The 24,458-nt window shown below is 35.4% G+C and overlaps 1 protein-coding gene across 32 annotated transcripts in view; it reads right to left on the minus strand.

The window, feature by feature from the left end:
- LOC109048981 (neurexin-3a) overlaps positions 1-24,458 on the minus strand; it is a 262,198-nt gene that overhangs the window by 21,655 nt on the left and 216,085 nt on the right. For all 32 annotated transcript variants that reach the window (XM_042773788.1, XM_042773784.1, XM_042773790.1 and 29 more), the window contains 3 exons: positions 21,043-21,214; positions 8,191-8,280; positions 6,525-6,829 (listed from right to left, as the gene is read on the minus strand). In XM_042773788.1, coding sequence (XP_042629722.1) covers positions 6,525-6,829; positions 8,191-8,280; positions 21,043-21,214 — 567 coding nt within the window. The remainder of the gene's footprint in view (positions 1-6,524; positions 6,830-8,190; positions 8,281-21,042; positions 21,215-24,458) is intronic.

Genomic DNA, 24,458 nt, shown 5'->3' on the forward strand with positions numbered 1-24,458 from the left:
ATGACATAGCTCAAGGTAAATAAGAGGGTGACATCTAGTGGAGAAGACTAATGATAAGATTCACATTAATCAGATCTTGTTTTAAATGTTTGCTAAAATAAATACCGGACAAGATCGATTTATGGTTTTGAGAATCTATATTGAATCGACATCGTAAAAAAAAAAAAATCGAAGCCCTAATTGTTATGCACACTTGTCCATTCCCAATAGCGTTCCTGATTTGTTACTTTTATTTATCATGCCTCAAGAGGAAATAAATTAGAGTAAAGGTGAAACTCGATTCACATTTCAATACACTACAGTGGCCAGGAGATTGAACTCACATCTTCTACCCAAGGAACGCCTTAATACGGCTCCCATAGCTTTGGCCCTTTTAACTATGGCTGCCGCGCATTCCAATAAATCAAGTCCGCCGTCTCTTAGGGATAGCAGCGTCTGCCCACGCATAATATCCTGGTCCCACGTGGCTTGTCAGCACCTTCTGAAACGTATCAGTCCTCTGCAACACAGCCGTCTGTCGGCCGCCTCCAACCTCCATATAATTGGATTCTAAACACAACTCTAGAGAAATATTAGTATTTATTGTGTTAGTGCATCAACTCCTATTGCTGACAGTATTTTTTCTTTCTCAGTGGATCATGCGGTTAACCTCTGAACTGTCTGCCAGCTCTCATGTAGAAGAAAGTGTACAGCTTTTAGTTTATGCTGGGCGTACCTTAGCACTTTGTTTTTGTGCTTTTTAAATGCAGATTGTTGTGCATACACAGTGAAAGTCAGCTTATGTATTTTTGTTTAAACCTTTTCCATTTAGATTGAAGCTAAAATCTGGTTACGTGATAATTAGAAGCTGCAGTCCAAAACTGCTAAACCTCTGTAAACTCTACACTTCATTCATGAGGAAGCAATTAATATGCAAAAATATCCATTAGTTATTCCCATTGTGGACAATTACGAGGGTCCCAGTGCGGCGGCTTAATTAAATCCAGAAAAATCATGTTGTTTCCGTGAGGTACATCACAACGTTGCAGTAATTTGTTTGTTTCTCGACAAGTCCTCCCAGCAACAACACAGCAAGCGATGCTAGCTGCTGTGCACAGCAGATGCATGGTGACAGATAACAAACCCCGGAATTGGCCACATCGGGTCTTACATAGATTCAATATTTTAAAACTTAAAAACAGGAGCATCAATACTTATCAAGACCAGCCATCTTCATCCACTGGACTAAATAAGAATTTGTGCATTCAGTAGTGATTCATCTCTAAATCACATTAAGCAGTTCTTTTAAATTGCATTATAGGGATGGTTAACATAAAAAATGTAAAAGCACCATAAAATATCATACAAATATCATAAAAGTAGTCTGTATTAGACCAAGACCTCTGAAGCCATAAAATGGTTTGTCTGACAAACAAACTGATATTTAAGTCATATTTCACTGATAATTTTCACCTCCAGAAGGCTGTTAACCCCTGCATCTGTATCACTGAGCCAGTGAGTTGAACTTAATAATAAATGGTAATAAATGATTCACACTGGTTTTGTCAACCGGACAAAGCGGTCCATTGAAAAGAACTGAATCAAAAGAATTGCTTCAAATGCACCTGATGTGTTCTTGTTAATTCAGTCACTCTTAGTTTTATCGTTAACCTTTACAACATCTTTAAAACAGGTACATCATCAAGTCCTGTCTTACTCCATTATGATCTTATTCACAGTATAAGCTGAAACATTAATAAAATCAACACTACCTCAATATGCATTATCCATCCTAATGCCCAGTGCATATAATCATTCTGTCAGGAATCCTGTTTAAAGCAAATAGAGCACTTATGACAACATGGCTGAAAGTGGGCTAATTCGAAGAGAAAATCCTTTGCTGTGTCTCACTAAGGGTTTGATCCCCTCTGGCATACAGTTCTTTAATGTACTACATTTCAGCAGTACAGCAAAAGAAAATGATTTGATGATTTTGGGCTGGAACGACCATAAATGCCCAAAATCCTCCTATTAGAGGCCAAAGGATGTATGAGACCAAATGTAGTCCCTTAGCTTTCTGCAGACATTAAATGAAATTGCTGCCCTGAAATACATATCATCATCCCACTCCTACGATATGAAAATATGTGCAGCTCAATTAACCTACCTTACATGAATGATTGAGATGCCCAGTGGAAAACACACCCCTCATGTTTGTGGTTTATCGTCAATAAATAAAATAAAGATAGACCTCGAAGTAAAGAAAAAGTCAATTTTAGTAATTTCTTTCACATTAAACCTGACTACATCCTAGCTGGGGAATCTTTTTAACATGATCAGATATTAAACTCCTTAATTTTCTTTCATTTTTATTAAAAAAACAACATGTTTTGTGCTTCTAATCTTCTAAAGCTAACTGTCTCAACATGCTGTGTAGTTTGTCTGTCAGCATAAGCCAAGAAATCACGCTTAGCTATATCTTTTCTGTTTCTGCACCTTTCCTAAACATGATTAAAACAAGAAAAACCTTCCTTGTGATCTGTCTCTCAAGACTTCTCTTCCAGACGGATTTCTTTGAAGAACAGCAGAGCGTACTTAAGCAAACCTCGAAAGAGTTCTACGCTGAGATCCGCACAAGCCTGGCTTCTCTACGTCTCTACAGCCCTGGTCTTAATTAAGCCGAATAAAACACGGAGACCTTGTTCCAGTTCGACGCAAATACAAATGGCTTAAAAATAGATCTCACATCCCAACACATGTAGGGGATTGCAGTATACAATTATATTCCTTCCCCAACTGTAACAGACCACTTGTTTACCAATCCTGTTTGCACAAATTAAGATGAGAAAGCAAACATGACCAGCAGCCCGCTGACCTACTAGACTGACCTGAATTAATTAGAGTCCTCCTGCCAATTTCACTGAAGTACCTACAATCCTCCATTCATCATCAAGGTTGTGAGCGAGGGCTGTATTTGCTCTCAATTCTCATTTCAAAACTCATCACTTTACATCTTACCGGCAATTTTCGGTTAATATACCACCCATTTCAATGATTGCTTTTTGGCTGTATGATGCTTTACCTATTTTGTTATTGACGTGAAAAAGAAAAATTAAAATTCAAATGCAAAAAGCTATTCACACCAGCGTCAATCTTAACAGAGGAATAGTGACTAAAATGAAAGCCTGAATCTAAAGATGGGCCAATGAGTGTGGGACGAGGATTTAAAAAATGAATACATAAACACGTTAGAAACAACTGTGGGCGTATTATTATCTATTTTCAAAAGCTTAGTTCCAGTCATGTTAAGTGACGCCAACAAAATGACTCACTCTAATACCATCACACGTCTTTCACCCTTTCGCATGTAATGTGTGACTGGTTCATTAGATCGGATAACAATCTTTGGCTGTGTTTTCTCGAACATCTATTAGCCTCATAAGCCAAACAAGACCCACAACAATGCTGTTCTCCAGAGTGTGTCACAGAGAAGAGTTTTATTCTCAAGTGTGGCTCTGCTCCAGGCAGACGCATGCTCTCTTGTTGCTGCAGCTTTTGCATGTGTTTTGCCTGTTTGTGCTCAGATTATAATGCGGTCTGATGCTTCGCTGAGCATCTACGGTTTCCAGCTAAAGTCAGACACGGTCAACTTCAGCCTTAATGTAAATGGAAATTTCCATGTCCATGGTTCGCTGCGGACTAGGACACCATTTTTAGCAATGTTAGATATACCGACATCCTGCCAACAACGCCAAAAATACTAGATCGTGGGATTGTTAGTTGTACAGAATTTTTGGCAACTTCATGTATGGAGTATTAGTTCAAGCAACGGATAATGGATCCTGTCATCTGTTACCCAATATCAGCATTTAATGCATTTTGTGTAGTACCCAAAACTGTATTAACAGTCTTCTATCAGCCCAAGATGCAGACAGAGGATATTAGGGAAGAGCTGAGGTTTATCCTAGAGTTTATACTCTTAGTTGTGTCTGTTTTACTGCTCAGTCAGTCTTCGTCTAACTAGCACAAATCCAGCAAGTGTTATTAAGATTGAAAAACAATGAAAAATATGTAAAATGACGGATCAATGAATAAATCAATGAAACGATTATATAAATGCAGAATGCTTTTTTGATGTTACTCACTTTTAAACAACATGTGGAACCACTGTCCAATTGAATCAAGGTCAGCCAAAGAGTTTTGCTTTTTTTTCCTTCCTTCTTTTTTTTTGAGTGTGGGTTAAATTATTATTATAACTGATTATATGATTAAATGGAATAATTAAATGATGAAATGATAAAAGATTGTGAATGAATATATTAATGAATATAAAAGAAAAAAATAATAAAGGACAGCAAAAATGGTTGGTTGCTCTCTTGCAGCAACACACAAGTTTCAACAAAGAATCGTTAGATTCTTCAGCAGCCTCAGGCATCTGTGGGAGATTCTTGAAGACCACAGCTCTGATTCTGGGGTGGAAGAAGCTTTTGTTTTGGGTATATGCTTTTTCCATACAAAGAAACAAGCACAGAGATCCTTGATTCTTGTTACCTGAAGGTAGAAAAGAGCTGTCATTTGACATCTTTCACTGATCTGCTGACAGTAAAAGCACAATGTGCATGACAAATAACACTGACAGCAATTATAATACATATATAATTCACATTTTCTTTCAATTATGAAGCAATTAACAACTGATTTTCCACAAATTTAATTACTTAATCAAAATGATGCTTTTCATCTAAACAAATGTGCAAACTAGGCAGAGCACATTTGTAGAGCCAATTCTCTTAGCATTAGTCAGTTGCAAAGTTTCTTTACACGGTCAACTGTGGGGGCTTCACGATTACAAATGTCTCTTGCCAAAATGTGTCTCAGACACAGAGGAGACTGATGGCTTTAATATCACTTCCACCAGCTCAATTTGTACCAGGATGCCTATGAAATGGCCAGTCTAATCACATTTGGCCAAACCACAGTGCTTTATTGGCTCCCGGTCAAACTTTATGTGGGTGGCAGTTTGTTTGGTTGTCAAGAGTGTGCAAATGCGGCTTTGTTCACCCACTCTTATGTCTTTATCTAAAGGACATGGAGAATTAAAAACAATTCTCTTTGGTTATGAAAAACATAAATGTGTCAGAGAGGCTCTCAACCTTAATAAAATTAAGTCGTGGACACCGCTTGTGCTCGCATCAACTGGAGCAAGTTGTTTGCATACTGTTGGAAAATCATTCAGACGCACCTGGCTGAGTGATTTCCCCTAAATGAAACAAAAGCCTCTGTTTTGCATATTTATAATTTGACATCCCACACATACACAATGTATTGTTGTAGCAATGTGTTTACCCTGTCCTCATATGTGACATACTGTATGTGACCTGGGCGCGGTCCAGTCATTGTTTCTCATTTCAATACCACAGTTAAATTTGCATCTGCAAACTCAAAGCTAAAGAAATAGGTCTAGGCTTGACAAATAAGTGCCCTGGAAATCATTGGACCAAACTGAGAGCGTAATAAATTAAGGAGTACACTGTCAGCAGCAACTGAGACATTCTGCAGAACGGAAGGTGTAGCTGTGCAGAAAACCTCCCAAAAATCCATTCCGGAGATTTATTTTCCATGTTATGTTGCAACAAATTTGTGTCCTCATTTATTTGAATTGTAAATCTGGGCCAGACGTTATTTGTGGTGTAGTTCCCAAATCAGAAATGATGAGGAGATGTAGGCACACATGTGAAAGCACATGACAGTCACATAAACACAGCATATGTTAAAATTGTATCTGAACAGCTAGCAGGGGAAAATCAGTCTTTTTTTCAGTTCAAGTTTAACTTTGAACTTAATGACTTAAGTTATAATCAGGCATAAGGCCCATTCACTCCAAGGACGATAACAACAAAACTATAAAAATAAAAATAAAGTTAAAAAAAAAAAAAATACAACAAACAACTGATTTTCTATCATCCTTTCACACAAAGGACAATAACTGTAACAATAAAAATAAAGCTTTAAAAATAAAACGTTCACACCACAACTATAAATCAGTATATAATGATAAGATAACAGAGGAAGACTACTGTTGGAATCATTTCCAGAACGATTTTTTCAAACTGAAAAAAATGATAAAAACTTTGACAGCCAATCAGAATCCACTCAACTTTAAAGAGCTCAAGTATTTAAAGCAGTAGGTCACATAACTGCAGTTTGCAAATTGTTATTATCCGTTGTGTAACAGAATATTTTATAAAACCGAAAACAAAAAGAGGGCTGAATGAGGTGACTACAGTACCTACAGTCCATTGTACGAAACAAAACTTGCAAATGTCTTTTGTCATTTGTCAATGACGAAGCAGCAATGACTTTATTGACTATGAAGCTTGTGAAAGACTGTGCCACAGATAAAGAAGACTTATATCCATTTATATTATGTTAGAAATGCTGGACACTAATATCTTTATTTTTATAGTTATCATTCTCAGCAGTTTATATAACGGGTCCCCATGAAGTCTTCATTTGATTTTGTGTTTGTGTGTCTGGGGTCGTACCTGTATTGTGGGTGGAGTGCGGTGTTTTCTCGTGGTGGTGGTGGACATGGTGGTGGTGGTCTCGATAAAGGTGGTGGACATCTCTGGAGGGAGGGCCGTGGTTCTGGCTGAACCTGCGGAGGGAACCTCCCCCACCAGGCGGACGCTGCCATTGATTTTGATGTTAGGGTTGCCCTGAGCAGCCATGTTGAGCACTTTGAGGCCGTTGTAGTAGAGTCCGGATAGTTGGCCCTGAAATGGCCTCTTGTGGTCTGAACCACCAATTGTAATAGTGGCCTGGGTGTTGAATATCGTTAACTTCCGCCCTGAGGATGCAAGAAAGATCCAGAACATTTCTTGGTTATGGCTCGGTAAGAGCACAAAATATCTCATTCAGCAACAAGATGCATGGCTCTTTTAGGCACTTAACCTACCCAACCAAAGTACAATGACTTAGATGGCTGTGCTGGATTACTATGGCTTAATTTTCTTCTGAAATGCTCAGGGTTATACTACCATGAGACACGTCGTAAACATTTGGAGGCCCAGACTATAAACCAGATCCATTTTATGTCCCTGAATGAGTCTAGCTACAAGCTCATGATGGCTGCAGTACGTTTTACTATAACTGTCTCTACAATATAAGGAGAGATCACCCATTCTATTAAAAAACAAAATGTCTTGACAGGCATATGAATGCATTCTGAAATAATAGAAAGATTAACATGATAGAGCCATTCTTACCGTAAAATGCTGAAAAAGCTGTTTTGATTATAACACCTTGAACAAAACACTGATTCGTGGGACATAATTAAATAAGTACCAAATAATTATTTTGGCTATATTTTGATATACTAAAATGTATTTAACATTGTATTTAATAGAATTTTGATAAAATAAAGAGAAAATAAAATGATTCATTTGTGCTGTGAACATTTAGCAATCATCTCTGATTAATATTAAAGCAGAATTGTTGCTATTTTCAAAACTAATGACAGGTGAAACATTTTCAAACATGTTTTGTCATATGTCTCAAGAATCAGTGAAAATAATAGAGAGCATATCCTGTGGTTATGAATAAAAGCTCTGCGGCATGACACAGATCATAACAATTCAGAAAAAAAAAAAATGAAGTAAATAAATAAACAATTTCTGGTTTAAATGAGTCCAGAAATCACCACTTCATGATTATAATCAAAAAAGTCCTAATTTCTTGAGTAATTCCAGTGATTATAATGAGGAGGGTTCCTGATGATATGCAATTAATGTCTGAAATAATAATCATGCTGTCGTTTTCTTCTTGGATGATATTTGCTGTGCAGCCACAAGCTGCTCTTGCGTTTTACTAAACCTTGTCTGTCCACGTTCCTTTATATCAGCCAGAAAGTCAAGAGAAATTTATGTTTGAATTAATTCGTTTTAATGTTTACATTTAAAACATTCATAAAAGGTTTACTAGGCTAATATTGAATCATTAAACAATCTATATATTATTTAGTCTGACTTTAAGATCAACACAAAGATCAATGAGCACTGAAAAGGCAAAAGAAAAACAAATGTGATGAGTGCAACACAATATACAATATAGTTATTTATCATATTAAAAATTTTGCTAAAGAAAAATTGTAAAGACTTTATATATATTAAAAAAATAATAAAAAAAAAATATTAAAAAGGAGGAAGTTACCTTTCTCCTGAAGCCATTCCTCTACGGGCCGGGCATATTTGAAAGGAATTTTCTTATTGGCCATTTGAATTCTCTCATTATCGCTGTTACCTTGGAAGTTTAAAAGACATCTTTAAGAATCAATAATAAGAATCAATGATCACTGTTAAAAATACTCCCAATTACATTTTCTGTCAATATTTTATATTTTAAGTTATTTAAACATTTTTAGAAGTGTTTTGTCATGTAAATTTATGTTGTTTTTGTTTCTTTTGAAAGCTGTTAGCAGTTAATTTTCTCTTTTTTTTTCTCCAGTAATGAAACACAATTTAAATTGCACGTCTACTCCATTTTCTCTCATAATTAAATCAATCATCACCAGAGTTGATAAAAACATATTTAGAATAAATTTGATTCATCTGTAAGAGATGAGTAATGAATGCCAGCAGATTAGTTGCCTGCGGTCAATCCATCTATCCATCAAAAGATGACAGCATACACTCTTTCATGCTTCACGTTCTTATAATTATATACACATTTATCTGCTGATTGCTAATGATGCCGGTCAATATTTATAATTTTTCACACAGAAAACCACATCAATAGTCAAAATCATACAGCACCATTGACAAACAAGAACTAGACAGCAGTTGCTTCTGTTTTCCAAAGCCACAGAAATTATATAATTGTGAAATCATGTTTGATAAATGAGCTGGGACGCAAAAGCGAGTCATGGGCCTCCACTTACGAGATGTGTCTGGGGATGTTTGTTTTAATGGCAAGCCCAAAGAGCTGTGCTGATATTCCATGTGACTGTGGGCTCATGGAGACGCAGCAGGAAGCTGATCAGAGGGGGTTCTGGATGTCATTTGAGGACAGGGGGCCGCAACGACATGCTGTTTCAACAATGACTTCGAGTGCTAAGGGTGGCACGACACTGCAGGATGTTATGTGAGCCAAATTTCAGGACTCCAAGGAGTGGTGTACCAGGGGGCCAGCCTAAAGGGAGAATCCATCATTGGCAGAGCTGTCTTCGGACAGCAGGAAGTGCAACCAATACTCTCAAAAACGGGGAATTCAAGTCACACACATCTGAGGCCCAACCGCTCAGAGGTAGCCTCTGAAAGGAACGCCAACTAACAAAACAAAAGTTTTAGATTTGTTTCACAAAAGGGAAGGATGAGTTCTAAGACTACTCTACTAACAACTGTATCTAACTGTAAAGAAAAAAAAAAAGCCTGATGTTTTAATGTTTATAAAAAAAAGGAAAAAAAAAATTAAGACATAAATATCAGTACTGTAATTTTAAAGTGTACTATACAGAGTTACTATAGTTAACTAAAATGACAAATGAGATGAAAACTAAAACCATAAAAATAAAATAAAATAAAATGAAAATAAAAGTTGAATGAAATCACTTGATGTACTAAAATAAAAATAAAAAAATACTAAAAATAAAAAATAAAGCAACAAAATTACTAAAACCTTAGAATTAAAATTAAAACAGAAAATATAAAAATAAAACTTTTCAACTTTATGGTTCACTTTACGGTTGAAAGATGTTGCATAACGTGTGTACCCAAGTGTGAACCCAAGTTTTTCTCTATTTTTTTTTTTTTCATTTAGTGCTACAAAGATGGTTCACGTGGAAAAAAGTCTTCGGAATATAAAGTATTTTTCCTTTTTTTATTATTATTTTTATTATCTCTGCAGATGCATTCCCCAACAAAATCGCCCCAATCATTCTAGAATGATTTATTCTTTCCATATAACTATTTAAGTCATCGGGCAGGAAATTTCTGTATTTTTTTATACTACAGTATATATTGCAGAATAAAAATGATTGAAATGTCAGTTTTTTCCAGTACTGTGCAGCCCTAGAATAAATTACAGAATTTGTATTTTTAGCTGAACTATACCTTTAACAGGGCACCAGTGGAGTAAGCTTTGGTAAAACCACCCATGTGACCTAACCTGCAATCCTTGTGTTACAAGTACAGACACTTAACCATGCGGCAGCACCGCAGACAGATGTTGCAGGTGGCTAGCAAGGGACCCTAGTACTGGACGTATGGGAGGACAGTGGGACAAGAAGAGAGCAGATGGAGAGAATGAATGGGATGCTTATTATTAGCGGAAAGAGGGAGTAGAGCCGACTAAGGCCATGACTTCTCTCAAATTCACACATACCACACACATAGATTTTTTTTCCCCATTCCCTCCTATTAAATTACCAGGTCCCAAATTCAGTTTTACCCTGGTAAAGAATGTGTTGTACTTTAAATAGATCCTCAAGAGTGGCAATGTCAACTGATATCATTCTAAGCTCTGCTAAGGTGTTAGTGGATTGCACTACAGGGTAGTTCGATGGTGGAAACTCATTAAAGCTGGGCTCATCCAGGGCTCTGGCTGTGTTATAGACATCCCAACACTAGATCCTAAAAATAAACCTCATATACAGACAATTTAAAGGAATATTTCATCCAAAAATGTAAATTCTGTAAAAAAAGGCTGCTATATATATATAGTTGAAACAATGAAGGTGAATTTGTTCCAAAACACCATTGGACCAGTCTCAAAAAAAAAAAAAAAAAAAATCATATGTTTTAAAATCTCTTCTGTGGTGCGCGGAAGAAATAAACAGAAGAGTTGAGCTATGGCATATGAAAGGTTCAAGCTCAGTCTGAAATGTGCCCCAGTTCTGTTTTCTTCTCTTCTTTACATGCCTATCTAAGAATTACATAAACCAAATGATTTTATATTAAAAACCAAAAATGTAAAATATTTTATGGAGCTTTATTGTAGTTTTTTCGGGACAGTGGGGTTAGGGATGGAGGACTGGCTGGTTCACAGACATTTGTGGATTTTTGCTGCTTTGATCCAGCAGTACAGAGGGTATGACACCTTTTCTCACTCCTGAGAACATGAAAGGCTCTTTGAAAATGAAACCGCACTAGGAGGTGTTAACATGGCACAGGATCACACGCTGCGGGGGAGTTTTCCTCCTACTGTGATTAAGTTTCACAAACACATACAAGAATGTGAGATATCTGTGCATTTTAATTCCCTTTAATTCTAAATTAGAGGAACCCTTAATGGCTCTGCGGTACCATGAGTGCATGCCAAAGAAACCACAGACTGCTGCCACATTTAAAATGTATGAGATATTTCATAGAAATTGTTATATTTTTGTATAATTAGACGTGAAAAGTGTGGCTCTCTCTCTCTGAGGAAAAGGCTGCTAATAACAACCACTCAAAATAATTCATGAGAACAACCGTGTGATTGTGAACATTCTCCCTTTGTAACCCAGCCGTGTTGTGTGCAGTTGTTCTCGCCACAGAGTGATAAATTGCTACGGGACGCCATTGCCATCTTGCTGAAAACAAATATAGCTTATTGCATGAAACTGTCGGCCTTGCCAAGTACTATTTGAGCCACCAAAAAAATCTCCTCATAAACACTATTGTGTTGTGTTTCACATTGACAAATTATTGCTATTTTGTCTTTTTTTGAGGGGGGAAAACCATTTAGAGAAAGCGGAAAAACCCTCAAGACAAGTTTTCTGGACCTGGTTCACTTACAGAAAAGCACTATGATACATTTCTGAATGTGGTATCATGGAAAGAAAATGTTTTTATTTTATATATATAGGCATATATTTAAGGCAATATATATATATATATATATATACAGACAGACAGACAGACGTAGGTAGATAGATAGATAGATAGATAGATAGATAGATAGATAGATAGATAGATAGATAGATGTTATTGTTAACTGAAACTAAAATTATGAAAATTCATTTTTTTGGTTAATTGAAATAAAGCTGAAATTAAATAAAATCTAAATTTTAGATGAAAAACTTAAACAGAAATCAGAAATGTTGCCTTGGCAACTATCTGAAATAAAACAAGTTAAAGTACTAAAATTACTAAAACTAAAACTGAAATAAAAATAAAGATAAATATTAATATTTCTAAAAATCTAAAAATGTATAATAAAGACAAAAGCACATAACATAACAATTATTATAACTAAACTTGAATTAAAATTAAAATGAAATCTGAAAATATAAAAATAAAAGCTTATTCTAAATATTAATAAATACTAGGCTATAAGAGTACATAAATATAATTGAAATAACTTGTATTATCAAATAATACCACCAATTTTGACAGCACCATTATATTTTTGGGTCACAGAGTAATACATTTGGAAATGTGAATTAAATGAAAATTTATACGATCGAGGCATCATTACATCATTTCAAGCCAAAGATAAATGAGTACTGAAAAATGAAGTCTGCGGTCTCCTGCATGAAAATTTGAGTTACCGTGAGCAAAGAACTAAATATGTCACTCCGTCAACACACACTTAATGCACCTTTGACTTTGACAAGGAGAATTTCTGAAATTTATAACACTCGACTTGTTGCCCCAGCCTCCTTCTAATTCTCCCTCTCCAGCTCTTTCTGTACTCTCCCTGAGCACTCTTCTTACACTTGGCTTGTATCTCAATCAAAAGAGTCTTTTAGCACATTATCTTGCTCCGAACACATCCCCAAATAAGAAATGTGACTCCAGAGGATCGTCCCTCAGTATCTGAGGAGACAATGAGAGTGGAAACGTTTATCCGACCATCCTTGGTGGTTTCATTTAATCGTGGGATTAGAAAGACAGCTCATATTGAAAGCTTATCTCTTTCCCCCTCTGGAGAGATTTATAAGGGCAACAGATTTTGTTTTTGATATGAGTAATTGTATTTTGCTCATAGGATACACAAGTATCTATTTCGCACCCTGTTTTGAATCTTTTTTTTTTTTTTTGTGATAAAAGGTTCCTTCTTTGTCAAAAATGCAATCTTGTCTTTTTGTTTTGAGAGATAATTGTCTTCTTGCATTGCAGTCGAGCCGCCCAGCTCCATCCATACTCAAAAGACGAAGGACTGCTTATCATGAAATGTGCGCCGCTTGCTGTTATGGGACTCGATCAGATTACAGGAGATGGTCAGGTCTTTGTAGATGTTATGTTGCTTCTGAGATGCTCAATAGCATTTTTTCCCCCTATTTTAATAGCAGTTTCTGAGGACTTCCGAACTGCCTTCTTGTAAGACATGCTCAAGGAAGAAAGAAAAACATTTCTGGTCATCTTATGTGAGTCATACAAAATAAAAATAAAAAAAGAAAAGAGAGAGGGAAAAAAAAACAAATTCATATTAAACAGGGTTGCATAAACAGAGAATAATGGAGACAACCAAAAGAAAACAGAGCAGGTGGGGCTCTTTTATTGCAATTTACTGCAGCAGGAATAAGCCTGACTTCAGTCTCGAGAGGGAAAAAAAAGCCCCATAATGATTTAACAAAAGAAATGATATGCAATCTTACAGAGAAGTTACAAAAACAACAACAATTTTTGTTCAAAAACATCATGCACGACATCCAGACATTAGCATCAAGGTGGCGAGACATGTTATGCGTGCTTGTGGAACATGCTGATTTAGAAGTCATTGAACTGAAATATGTTCCTGAAGCGGGGCACCATGGGACCCTAAAGCATCATTTCTGAGCTCGCTTTAACAGCTACAGGGATGACACAGCATGGGGTAACCACATATGATTACACCTGTGAGCTCAATCTCTGCACAATCACACATAATAGGGTGCTGTAACTGCCATTTATAAAAAGAAAAAAAAAAGAATAAATAAAAATACATCTAATGGCTTCACACTTAACATTTTCAAAAAAAAAAAAAAAACTTTTTAAAAGTAGAATTAAAAGAAGAATAAAATAAATTATAATATTATATAATATATACATTTTTATTTGAATTGTTATTATCATCATGATTATTATTAAAAATGGTATTATATGATTCTACATACTGTATATAGACAGAGATCTTAATTATTATTATTATTATTTTTCATCTGTTTAACCCAGTTTTAAGTCAACTTAATGTGTTTCACTGTACAAAAAAAAAAAAAAAAATGTTGTAAACAAAGCGAAAATTATTGGAATATGTTTTTCGAAATACTGTTTTAGTTTTTTTACTTCAAAATTCTATATTTAATTCTGTGTTATACTTTGCAGATTCTTTATAATTTACTAGCGATTTGTAAAAAATTTTCAAATCAAATCCTACACCAAATAACAGTGTGGAATAACAGTATGGAATTAAAAATGCAACTGTACAGTATTAACTTGTACTGCAAAAATATTTGAATAACTGAATGAATAACTGTTAAACCACTTTTCTGCATATAGCAGAAAAACGATATATTTTACTAAAACTTTTATAATCCAGCCTAACCAGCAAGCTGCAACAAAACAAGGTTGTGCTATGCACATAAGTTATTATCATTTATTAGGTTAATTAATTTAAATGAAGTCATTATCATTCTTTTAAGTGCACAGAACTTTCAAAGCAAATTAAGCTTTTTTAAATTTAACAAATAGATTACACTTAAAACGTCAATGTCATAATAGTACTTTTTAGTAGTGTAAATCAAGAGCATCCTGGTGAATGAAGTGAACATGGACTAACAGTTTTCAGCAGGGTGTGCAACAAAAGATGGGAAATGAGAGAACATAATATCTCTACCAGCCTCGCTGATGGCACAAAAACGATACGGTGATTTGACTGAAGTATGGCGGTCTGAACCACTGTCAGTGCTATAGCAGAATAGCAGCGCCCATCGCACATAATCGTCTACCATTTTCCCAGCTGTCATTTGCTATTACCCAGCCTGGGTCCTGGAACTGCAAAAGCAGCCACAGGGACATCAAAAAACCTTCTTCACAGTCATAAAGAAAGAAGTCATCTTCTCAACACACACACACAACCACAACGATGTGGACACGGACACACACCATCGAGCCATCATATTGCGCACACGTGTGTCAAAAATGATATAACATCCCCTCCGTGTTCCTTGTCGTAGCCCCAGTCCCACAAATACGCTTGTCTCTTGAACATAGCATCAAGCTGCCATCTGATTGACACACTCTGACATTTCCTGCCAAACTGCAAGGGTGTGTGGGACAGTTTATGGCTGCAGCCAGAGTGATAAAGATTTAGACTGATTCCATTTACTTTTGCTCTATTTTGGTAAGGAAAAGCTGATTTTTCCGTTTCCCTCGCCTCTACCATGCAAGTTATTTTCTTTTCTATTTGGTTTAACCAAAAAAAAAAAAAAAAACAATTTAGTGAGTGTCAGATAATAGCAGAGGTAATACAGTAAAACAATCCAGAAAAATATATGTAAAATATCTAACTATACTGTATGTAAAATATTCACAAATGTGTAAAAGGATTACAATTAATAAAATAAATAGTTGTTAACATAAGCATACAGTATAGGCAAATTTTATTATAAAAATGTATTTTCGTTTATTTTATTACAGATTATTAAATTAAAAGTATGAGTCAGTGCCAGATGATAGCAAAGGAAATGTAGATCTAAAAAACAGAAATGTGCATGAAAATGTAAATATCCAAATATCTGAATGATATTATTAAATTTAAACATTCCTAATATCAGATATCAGAATATCTAATATATAACATAAAAATATGAAAGAATGACAGCAGTACAGTCAAGCTTAAGAACTTCTCTTACCTGAGACTGACTAGCAGAGTTGGACTCAAAGGACTAAACTACTGTAGAAATCTCTTTGGAAATCACCCGAGCTACTGGAGAAGTTCACCGTATAAAAGATGAAATTCAGCAGAGGAATTCATCCCTTTACCCTATTACCCTTTAAAATACCCTCTAAATGAAAAACAGTAAATCTATTATATTGCACAAGTAAGCGAGATGACAGTGTTATGCTGCCAGCAAATTGGTGGAAGTTGTTTAAAATCATTATCTTCAACTTTCTTTCTTCTATATTTTAATTAGAATCATTCTAAATGCCTGTTAAAACAGATCTCAAGCAATACTATTCGATACTCTTTTTGTTTGAATGCGGTTAGCATATCAGTGACAACGTGAGATAATTCTTCACAAGACTTAGTATCTGTGGTTTTCTAAACATAACATCTTATGGCTTGAGGTTGTTAGTCCAAGGTATAATTCCTTGAAAAGAAGTTGCTTATCTGGCTCTTGCAGTAAGTTAGAAAACTACATTTCCACTCCATAAGTCCATTATATGGTAAAGTGAAGGGAACGAGAGAAGATTGTGCCGATTTTCAACTCCAGATTTCCAGCTACAGCCTAAATAATAGACATTGTTGAATTTCTCTTCAGCATGTTCAGGAAAAATCCAGGCAAATCCAATCAAAAAAGCACACATCCTTGCCTACAACTGACGAGAGATACTAGCAAAAGAAGTACGTCTTATGCTTACTCATATTTGTTAGCCGTTACCGGAGGGTGTTGTATCAGGATATGTGGCAGCACTTGGCTCAGTATTTCTAGTAAAGTGAATGGACAAGCACAGCACAAAATAATCTTAAAGTGATGGTTGGCGTAAAGTTCTCTGAGTATTCTGCACATGGCCTCGGGTTACGTTGTAATGACAGTCATATGCTTTAGGTGAATGTGCTTGTGGCCCTGTAGACATCTCTGCTTGACCTCTTGGGACCCAAGGGAGATAAATAGGCAGTGTGCTTGAAAGATGCAATGAGCTAACTTACCCTTGCTATTTGTATGTGCTTAGCACAGCAAGGTAAGGTATAATAACTTTGCAAAAGCACAGCTCTGGAACCGATGTGGGGAAACTATTAGGCATTAGTTCTTTGACACATTAAGAAAATAAAGCACAGATGTTGAGCACGGTTCAACGCTCTTCATGGGTCTTCAAGAGCCTGCTTCATTTAGCCTGTAAATTAAATAAAGGATTGCATGGCAGCGCACCAAAAACTCACAATATCATAGCCCCGTAAAAGATGCCATGACGCGCAAATCCTCAGAATATATTTCTTCATCAACTTCTTGACAAGATTGAATTGAGAAATCAAACATTACAAAGAAATCAGTGCCAAAGCAAAGAGCAGCCTGTCATGAGGGGACATCTGTCTTCAAGCATAATCATATTCTATTCGCAGGTGGCCATCTGAATACATAAATATTTTATTATCATGTTGAATCTTTGGCAGAGAAAGTAAATTTTGCTGACATTTATATAGAAGTGTTATACCACCATGCCACCTATAAATCTCAATGATATATTTCCCAAGCTCTTATGTGTGTCTGCTGCAAATGCCCATGTTGGCAAAAATGAAACTTCAGATCTAAAACAGGCAGGCGCTGACTTCTGTATAATGCATCCATATCAACAGCAAGGCAACACGCTGCTGCATATATTTGTCATGCCTAATATCATTCATATAAATGGCAGACTGATAAATGGGTGCATTAGTAGAGCTGGCCACGCAAAATAGGTTTATTCAACGCCGACAGGAACACAAACTGATCCCCTTAGATGCTCAAACAGGAAAAAATGGACATGCTGGTGTAATGAACAAGACAAATTACTCAACACTAGATTTGCATAGGCATGTTTCTTGAAATAGTACAAAAGTTTGCATCCTTGAGAATTTCTCATAATCTCGATGAGAATGTTTGCTTGATAATGATATTGCACAACAAAGCGTGTCTTATGTGTGACCCAGCCGAGACAAGTGGAGGAAGTTCGAATTGTCTAATCACTCCTTAACACTCTCACAAAATGAAATTCATGACTAACTGTACTCCATGTACCTGCATTATAGACAAGATCCAACTGATAGCGCATTACTCTAATGCTATCCAAATAATTGACTGTGACGGCTTGCTTTCGATGATTTTGTACTAATCTTGATTTTAATGTATAAAGTCATGACAACCTTAAAGGTTTTAGACTTCTCGACTTTCCCCAATTTATCCAATCATGTTAAATGGAGTAAAATGTGAGCTTAAATGAACTGTCTTTGTCATGATTTCCCCCTTTGCTTTTTTAACTGAGGAGAGATGTAATACTAGACATGGAAAGAAAATAAAATGGAAAGATATCAGTCCTTTTTGTTAAGAACACACCTGAGGGAAAGGAACCAGGTTGGGTGTCATTAAATTATGGCATCAAGCTTTTTTTTGTTTGTTTTTTTTTTTTACACTGAAAATGCAGTGTATAATAATCACAGCCATTAAGATGGTATTTAATATTTAATATAGATTTAAGTGGAGCAGAATTGTAGACATATTAGTTTTTATAATGGACGGGGCTCTAAAAAAAAAAATCTGATTTACGCTTCAGTTCAAGTTTGGGTTGGCTGCATTTAAATCAGTAATATTGTGAGATAGTATTACAATTTAAAATAACTGTTTTTCATTTTAATAGATTTTAAAATGTAATTTATTCCTGTGATGTGTAAAGCTGAATTTCCAGCAGCCATTACTCTAGTCTCTAGTGTCACATGATCCTTCAGAAATCATTCTTATATGCTGATTTGGTGCTCAAGAAACATTTCATATTATTATCAATGTTGAAAACAGTTGTGCTGCTTAATATTTTGATGGAAACTGATATGTTCTTTTCAGGATTCTTTTTAAGAATAGAAAGTTCAAAAGAACAGCATTTATTTAAAACAGAACTCTTTTCTCACTTATGATCAATTTAATGCATCCTTGATTAACAAAACTATTAAATGTAAAAAAAAAAAAAAAAAATAAAAAAAAAAAAAAAAAAAATAGCTGAACCCAAACTTTTGAGATGTACACAGCTGATGTGACATTCTGAAATACAAAATTTGGAGATTGCATTTTTTTCCTTTTCATTAGATAAGAGCTGTACTTGCATGCCTTGAAAATAGCCGCCTGAGGTGTTACTAAGAGGGGAGAAGAGTGAACTAACTTCAAGTGACGTTGGTAGTACATGTTTTTCCTTTTATACTTTAATTTATTTGAAGTAATAATAATAATAACAAATAAAACTAGATAAAAAAGTTAGTCAAGACAAACTTTAAGTTGGCTTGAGAAAGCCTGAACAGAAAGTTTGAAAAGTTTGAAAAGTTTAAGAAGTTTAATAAAGCAAGTGACTAGCATGTCATTAGCATGATTAGCAAAGTTACTAGCATGTTTCTAGCATGATAAGCTAGTTACTAGCCTGTTGCTAGCATGATTAGCAAGTTACTAGCATGTCGCTAGCATGTTTCTAGCATGATTAGCATGTGACTAGCATTTCACTAGCATGTTTTTAGCATGATTAGCGAGTGACTAGCATGTCGCTAGCATGTTTCTAGCATGATTAGCAAGTGACTAGCATGTCACTAGCATGATTAGCAAGTTACTAGCATGTCGCTAGCATGTTTCTAGCATGATTAGCAAGTGACTAGCATGTCACTAGCATGTTTTAGCATGATTAGCGAGTGACTAGCATGTCGCTAGAATGTTTCTAGCATGTTTTAGCATGATTAACAAGTGACTAGCATGTCGCTAGCATGTTTCTAGCATGATTAGCAAGTTACTAGCATGTCGCTAGCATTTTAATAGCATGATTAGCAAGTTACTAGCATGTCACTAGCATAATTAGTAAGTTACTAGCATGTCGCTAGCATGTTTCTAGCATGATTAGCAAGTGACTAGCATGTCACTAGCATGTTTTTAGCATGATAAGCGAGTGACTAGCATGTCACTAGCATGTTTTTAGCATGATTAGCGAGTGACTAGCATGTCATTAGCATGTTTCTAGCATGATTAGAAAGTTACTAGCATGTCGCTAGCATGTTTCTAGCATGATTAGCAAGTGACTAGAATGTCACTAGCATGATTAGCAAGTAACTAGCATGTCGCTAGCATGTTTCTAGCATGATTAGCAAGTGACTAGCGTGTCACTAGCATGATTAGCAAGTTACTAGCATGTCGCTAGCATGTTTCTAGCATGATTAGCAAGTGACTAGCATGTCACTAGCATGTTTTTTGCATGATTAGCGAGTGATTGGCATGTCACTAGCATGTTTTTAGCATGATTAGCAAGTGACTAGCATGTCGCTAGCTTGTTTCTAGCATGATTAACAAGTTACTAGCATGTCGCTAGCATGTTTCTAGCATGGTTAGCATGTTACTAGCATGTCATTAGCATGTTTTTAGCATGATTAGCGAGTGACTAGCATGTAGCTAGCATGTTTCTAGCATGATTAGCAAGTTACTAGCATGTCGCATGTTTCTAGCACGATTAGCATGTTACTAGCATGTTGTTACCATGATTAGCAAGTTACTAGCATGTTGCTAGCATGTTTCTAGCACGATTAGCAAGTGACTAGCATGTCGCTAGCATGATTAGCAAGTTACTAGCATATATATATATCACGGTTTCCACTAAATTATAAGAAATGTTTCTTGAGCATTAAATCAGCATGTTAGAATGCTTTCTGAAGGATCATGTGACACTGAAGACTTGAGCAATGATGCTGAACATTCAGCTTTGCCATCACAGGAATAAAATACAAATCAAAATATATTAAAATTTAAATAAATAAATAAATAAATAAATAAATAAAGTTAAAGGAGAAATAAAATTAAAATGTATGTTTGTTATCTACTTCTACATCACGTCCAATGGTTTCCACAGAAACCAACACAGCGGTGGGAAAAAACAAAGTGCCATTATTTTCCAGCCATGGAAGAACAAAAAAAAAACAACAACATCTAATTGACAATTAAATGCAATTTAGGAAAATAAGAGAGGCTACAAAATATACTGTTTGTTGGTATTGTTGTGACTGAGGCTCACAGGATGTTCCTAAATGAAAGATAACTGCACAGTCACTGGGGAGACAAAGTGACTTTAGAAATAGCTCAAAAGCAGTTGCTGTCCAGTTCTGAGCATTGTCCATACATCTTCTTGATGTCATAAGCCAAAGGTTGAAGCGGTCGGTGAGAGGTCTTACCTGAGGGGAAGTGCTCATTGATGGCCCAGTTGTCCACCTGAAGTGTAGCATTGCCCCCATTTCGGGTGAAGCGAACTACATGGTACTTGCCGTCATTTACAGCGCTGCTGCTCTCCTGAACAGTGATGTCAGAAGTTCCGATGTTGAATGTGACTCCAATTTTGCCTTGTTCCTAAAAAAGGAAGAGAAAAATATGTTGTTGTTTTTTTTTCACAACATCTACATTAACAACAAATACATGGCATGAATTCTGAATTTTGACTTTTGCCATTGATATTCACCTTATATATTTTTCCTGTATTCACCAAAAGATACATGATGAAGAGATGCATATTATTCTGTTCTGATTAATTTTTAATGACACAGTTGCCCTTGAAATCTGTCACCTCTTGCTTTGCTTTTGTTCTACCAGGATCCTGAATAATCTATTAGCATTAGTGACCCCTGATAAACTTGTCCGCTTGATGAAAAGTATTCATCAGCCATTAGCACCCCCCTTCTTTAGAGGTGAGAATCAGGCTCATAATGCAGTGAAAGTGGACTAAATCAATAGCATTAGCTAAAACAGAGAAAGAGATAAGAATGATTAATGGAACAGGAAGGTGTGCAGTGTTTGCCCTCATGGATCCAAGAGGCTGTGTGCAAATGTAGCTGCAAAGATTCCCACTATAAATTAATAAGCACAGCCTCAATGAGCATCGGCGGAGCAGGAAACATCGAGGAAATATTTAATCCATCGTCAATGTTATGAATGAACTAATGCTGTTTTGAAAGTGTCTGCTGGAAACCAGACTAGGCTGGTTTGGTAGTTTTAAAGGGTTTCGGGCCCTTGTCAGCAGCTCAAACTGGCTAAATCAGCATTTTTTTTCTTTTTCTGGCAGGGTCTCTCTTTTTTTGCTTTTCTTTCTCTGCAACCGTTTCATCCTCTCTAACGCACTCTCTCCACCCCCCCGAGCCCTCTGGGTTGCATGGATATTTTTATGGTTATGCTAAATTGAATCTGGTGTTGTTCTTATCTCTTGCAGCATGGAAAATGACGACAGATGATAAATTGTATCAAGGGAGATGTTTATCAGTGCAGAGTGCATTTATCACAGAAAGATCTCCCTGAGAGAAATCTGGGTCAGTCCTCTCAAGTTCATTTGGAAGACTTTCCCAAAGACCGGAATGCTGTGTACATCCTTCTCTGTTTGTCTTTAACCCTCTTGTTTTATTGATATTGACTTTAATGATTTTATATTTGGTTTCCCAGAGACCCCAGTGATGTACACTGCACTATGTTTAAAAGAATGAATACTTTTATTCATCAGGGATGCATTACATTGATCAAACCGTAACAGTAAATTTAAAGTAAATTTCAAATAAATGCTGTTCTTTTGAACTTTCCATTAATCACAGAATCATTCAAATAAAAAGGTATCACCGTTTCCACAAAAACATATTTAGCAGCACACCCATTTTCAATATAATAAGAAGAAATGTTTCTAAATCAGCATATGAGAATGATTTCTGAGGGATCATATGACAGTGAAGACTGGTTTAGTGGCAAAAGGTTTGCCATCACAGGAATAAATTATATTTCAAAACATATCAAAATAGAAAAAAATATATTTTAAATTGTAATAATATTTCACAATATTACTATTTACTTTTTTTCTCTCATTTTTTTTTTTAAACAAATAAATGCTTCCTCAGTAATGGTAATATGTATAGTAAACATAACAGCAATTTCAAAATATATATACTTCCTCAGAATTAATGAAAATCTTGCAGACAGATAATACTGAAGCTTTAATCCACTTTTTTTTATCACAAAGTAGACACAGTAAAGTGCCTGGTATCCTTCTTAGTAACTTTATGTAGAAAAATAAAAAATAAAATGTTTAAAATCAGATTTTTATTAGATTAATATCAACCTAACTACTGCATGACATGCAGATTCATTAACCAAATCAATAACGAATAATAACATATAATAATACTGCATCTTAAACCATGAGTGGCACATTTAAAAACAGAAAACGGAATTTGAAAAATGCCTCTCAAGATCCCTTCTCTCTGCTCCTGTCTATTACAGTCCATCTTGCTGTTTTTCATCATACCTAATTGACATGATAAACTCACATCCATAATAATTACTATTACAATTAATTGTTCTCTTTATGTTCCTTTTCAGGCCATGCCCCCTTTAACCATAGTAAATTGCCTCTTGTAGTTTATGGCTATATTATATTTGTTTATTCAAGATTCAAGATTCAAGATTTTTATTTGTCACATACACGATTATATAGAGCATATATAACCAGCAGTGAAATGTGAGTGAAATAATTATTTATTTAATGGATAGATATTCATAAGCTTGTCAGTGTATGGTATGGTTTTTATGAAGTGTTTGTGTTCAATGATACTTCAAGTCCCTTGAGACCGTCTTCATAGAGGAAGGAGGATTGTACATTACTGAAACCCTGCCTTTCTTCCTGCATGAAAAGCTACAGAAAACATATCTCTGCCCTCTTGTCAAATATTAATGAGATGAAAATGAGTCAAAACACATAAAGAGCACTTTGCTAAATCTGCTTCCACAGACTTCCACATACATACACACACAGTGCTATGAAATATCTAACCTCCCTGCCACTTTTCACTTTGTGAAAGCCTCTTGCTGCTGTATTACTTGTTTGATCAAAGAAACACTTTTTTACATTTAGCATCAAAGAGTTTATAAGTGTCTCTTTCTTGCACTCTCTTTCGTACATCTATCTCATCCCCCTTTCACGTTCCAATTCCAATACCGTAAAACTTTCGCATCCAGGAGGGTAAAAGGACGAATAAACTCTTGGTTTTTGAGCAAATGATACATGAAAGGAAATAGTCTGTCACATGCACACACACACACACACACACACACACACACACACACACACACACACACACACACACACACACACACACACACACACACACACACTATATTGAGTGTTGTGTCAGCACTGCCTACAGGAAAATTGAGCAAATACAGAATAAGCTTTGTGCAATTTTTCTATTATGGGTCAATGACAAATAAAGATGGCCAAGATCAATAAAAAGAAGAAATTTAAAAAAAAAAAAAAAAAAAAAAAAAAAATGAAAGAAAGAAAGAAAAAAAAGAAAAGAAAGAAAGAAAGAAAAGGAAAATTAATGACTTATTGCCATCATCTTTTCCTTGAATACATTACATTTACACTTATTTTAAGGTAAAAATTATAAGGTAAAAACTAATATTTGCAAAATAATTATCATGAAAAAATTATCACGAATATAGTTTTGGGTCTTTAAAGTTTTTTGTGTTACTCAATTTCACCTGAAATAAAGATAGACAGACATGTTTTAGGATTTTCTTGTTTCATGACAACATATGCACGTTGGTTATGCTAATA

Source organism: Cyprinus carpio, chromosome A17, assembly GCF_018340385.1.
Source record: "Cyprinus carpio isolate SPL01 chromosome A17, ASM1834038v1, whole genome shotgun sequence".
Classification (NCBI taxonomy): Eukaryota; Metazoa; Chordata; class Actinopteri; order Cypriniformes; family Cyprinidae; genus Cyprinus; species Cyprinus carpio.